This window comes from Mandrillus leucophaeus, unplaced genomic scaffold, assembly GCF_000951045.1.
Source record: "Mandrillus leucophaeus isolate KB7577 unplaced genomic scaffold, Mleu.le_1.0 Scaffold442, whole genome shotgun sequence".
In the NCBI taxonomy this organism is placed as follows: Eukaryota; Metazoa; Chordata; class Mammalia; order Primates; family Cercopithecidae; genus Mandrillus; species Mandrillus leucophaeus.
Window position 1 is genome coordinate 2,102,739 of NW_012104721.1, and position 3,550 is coordinate 2,106,288.

The following is a 3,550-nucleotide window of genomic DNA, read 5'->3' on the forward strand; positions in this document are numbered from 1 at the left end:
CCAGGCTGGTCTTGAACTCCTGACCTCACGTGATCCACCCGCCTCGGCCTCCCAAAGTGCTGGGATTACAGGTGTGAGCCACTGTGCCTGGCCAACAGTTCTTTTTTTAAAATCAACTTTTCTATCTCACAGATGGTGGTGAAGATGTCAAAATTTTCACAGTATTTCTGGGGCAATTACTGGATAGGATGGGATCTGCTGCTATCTTCTGTGGGAGAAGGGGCAGAGAAATACACTTGGCTAGAAAGAAAAGGGACCCACTATGCCCACTAACAAAATAGGTACACGCTAAAAAAAGAATTAGCTTCTGAATTCAGTAAACCTTCTTGTATACTGGCAATGTTGAAGGAGAATGATAGAAAATTCTAATTTTACTTGCATAAATTTTGAGTTAGCAATATCCTCACAGCCCTTTTTAATCTTCAAAGGAAAAAGAAAATTAAGGTCTTATGGAACCAGTAGGTCTTCCACAGATGGAAAACAAACAAAACAGAAAAACAAATTTAAAAACACACCCACACATAGAAAAACAAAAATCTTTAACAATATTTTGACTGGACTTTGGAAATGTTTCTCCTCCCAGTCTCCTACCAGCTCCTCTGAGGTGGTATATAAATAACCCAAGGGTCTGCAAGTTGCTCCCGTGTGCAGAGAAAATACAGTGGCCTTTGGGGCCAGGAGATGATCTCAGTAACGAATAGTGAAAGTTAGAATTGTTTGAAAGGAATAGCATAAGAAATTCTCAAAATAGACAATGCAAGAGGGCTTGTATAAATGCAGATTGCTGGGCCCCACTTGGAGTTTGTTTCTGTTGGTCTGAGGTGGGGCCCAAAAATGTGCACATCTACAAGTTTCCAAATGATGCTGAAGTTCATACTTGCAAGTTCATACATTGTACAGAGTTCATACATTGCGAACCGCACAATTTTTTTTTTTTGAGACAGAGTCTTGCTCTTTCACCCAGGCTGGAGTGCAGTGGTGCAATCTTGACTCACTGCAACCTCTGCCTCCTGGGTTAAAGCGATTTTCACGCCTCAGCCTCCCCACGTAGCTGGGACTAGAGGTGTACGCCACCACGCCCGGCTAATTTTTGTATTTTTAGTAGAGACAAGGTTTCACCATGTTGGCCAGGCTAGTCTGGAACTCTGATCTCAAGTGATCCGCCTGCCTCAGCCTTCCAAAGTGCTGGGATTGTAGGCATGAGCCACTGTGTCCAGCCATAAATATTTTTAAGATATGACTTTTCTGAGCTTCTTCTAATCTCAAGTAATAAGGTCTCATCATGAATTCTCAGCAGCTTCTGTCACCTCAGAACATATAGATTCTGTCATTAGCAGCTAACAACATAGCATAGGTCCTAACAGTGGACCTATATTCATTTCATTTCAGACAAATCATTTCCTCATCTATAAAATGGGTTAAGACCTACTTCCAAAGGCTTGTGAAAAAGTGTAACATAGAGTTTTAGTACACATAGCAGTTGCCAGATCAATATTTGTAATCATTCCCTACTTCCCTTTATTAGAATTACTAATACCCACGCTGGGCGCAGTGAGTCACACCTGTAATCCCAGCACTTTGGGAGGCCAAGGCAGGAGTTGGAGACCAGCCTGGCCAACTTGGCAAAACTCTGTCACTACTAAAAATACAGTGAGCCAAGATTGCTCCACTGCACTCCAGCCTGAGTGACAGAGCGAGACTGTCTCAAAAAAGAAAAAAAGAAAGAAAGAAAAGAATTACTAATATCCTAACACCTGTTGGAATCTATTCATGGGAACTATAGAATAAGTTTATGTCAATAGTGAGACAGAGATGGGAACTTGAAAGTCCATACCATCATGAAAAGCATATCAGGGAAATTCCATGCTCTGATTTCCCTCCTTTAGGACTGTCAATGGCAGGATACCAGCTCTGGTCACCATGGACCCCACTGGATGAGAGTTTCCAATGGCTGCGGCACACGACACCTATACCTTCCTCCAAGCACCCCTTCAGGGCCTCTCCCTGCTTCCCACACACACCATCTGACCTTGAAGTGCAGCTGTGCTTTCAAGAGGTCACTCTAGTCCTAGACAGCCCATTCCTGGAATCTGGAGTGAGTCCCAAGTTACCCTGTCACACATCAGAATTGCGAACAATGAACAACAAAGGACTGGTCAGGAAGCCCCAGCCCATCCGCCTCAGTGGAGTAGATTCTGTCTTTGGCAGGGTTATCACAGCTCAGCCACCAAAATGGACCGGGACTTTCAGAGTTTCAGACAAGTCAGCCTTTTGCAAAATCATTAGCAGGGAGCACCAGTGGCCCATTGGACTGAAGGAGCCTCAGATTCAGATGACAGTGACTATGTGCAAACAGATGCTGCGCTCTATCCTCTTGCTGTATGCAACTTACAAAAAGTGCACCTTTGCCTTGCAGCACTCCAAGTAAAGGGTCCTCATTTGATCCCCATTTCTTCACACCATGCCCTTTGGTATGTAACTGAAGCTTACAGAAACCTGTCCATGTAAATGAAGCTGTGTCATTGCCCCAGCCATCTTGCTTTTGTTTCAAGCAGTGATGATTCAGGAGCCCCTTTCACCCCTTCCCCTCCAAAAAAGGACCAATGATAGAGAACAAGGAAGAACATTCCCATTGTAAGGTTGAACCATTTAGAGTCAAACTAGCATTGACATGTACATGTGCTAACCATTAAACAAATGATATAAACCAATAAGCCTAGTGTGAACTCACATAAACACCTAAGATCACAATGAATTGGGGGAAAAAGGGGTGTAGAGGAGAAAGATACGGATTTCTATGTACCAGGGGATGTCAAAAATCTATATATAGGTCAAGGATTGGTTTAAAACCTCCCCCAACCAAAACAATGAAAATAAGAAAAAAACCCTAACTAACCACACCCTAATATCACGGGAGTGTACAAAAGTGGGTAGAAATATACTGATATTAAACAATACGTACAGCCTGGCAAGAAAGATCTTGGTAGCACTGAACGAAGCTAGGCTTTCTGGTAGGCTACATGGAACTCATGACTCTCCATTTTAGCTGAAATGTACTCCTAATGTTCTATTTCTAATAAACTACAAGTAATTTTGTAGCATTTTTTTGTTTTTTTCTGTCATCCCAGCTGGACTACAATAGCATGGTCTTGGCTCACTGCAGCCTCAAACTCCCAGGCTCAAGGGATCCTCCCGCCTCAGCCTCCTGAGTAGCTGGGACTACAGGTGTGGGCCACCATATCTGGCTAATTTTTTTTTTTTTTTGAGATGGAGTTTTGCTCTTGTTGCCCAGGCTGGAGTGCAATGGCACGATCTCAGCTCACTGCAACCTCTGCCTCCCAGGTTCAAGCGATTCTCTTGCCTCAGCCTTCCTAGTAGCTGGGATTATAGGCATGTGCCATCATGCCCAGCTACTTTTGTATTTTTAGTAGAGACGGAGTTTCTCCAGGCTGGTCAGGCTGGTCTTGAACTCCTGATCTCAGGTGATCTGCCCGCTTTGGCCTCCCAAAGTGCTGGGATTACAGGCATGAGTCACTAATTTTTCTTTTTT

General features: G+C 43.6%; 1 protein-coding gene across 3 annotated transcripts in view; it reads left to right on the forward strand.

The window, feature by feature from the left end:
• The window catches only part of FANCD2OS (FANCD2 opposite strand), a 33,428-nt gene that overhangs the window by 1,431 nt on the left and 28,447 nt on the right, over nucleotides 1–3,550 (forward strand). For 2 of the 3 annotated variants that reach the window (XM_011994145.1, XM_011994143.1), the window contains exon 2: nucleotides 1,887–2,532. In XM_011994145.1, coding sequence (XP_011849535.1) covers nucleotides 1,895–2,428 — 534 coding nt within the window. In that variant the 5' untranslated portion in view covers nucleotides 1,887–1,894 and the 3' untranslated portion in view covers nucleotides 2,429–2,532. Of the gene's footprint in view, nucleotides 1–1,886; nucleotides 2,533–3,550 lie in introns of those variants that run through there. The other variant, XM_011994144.1, reaches the window with a different exon arrangement.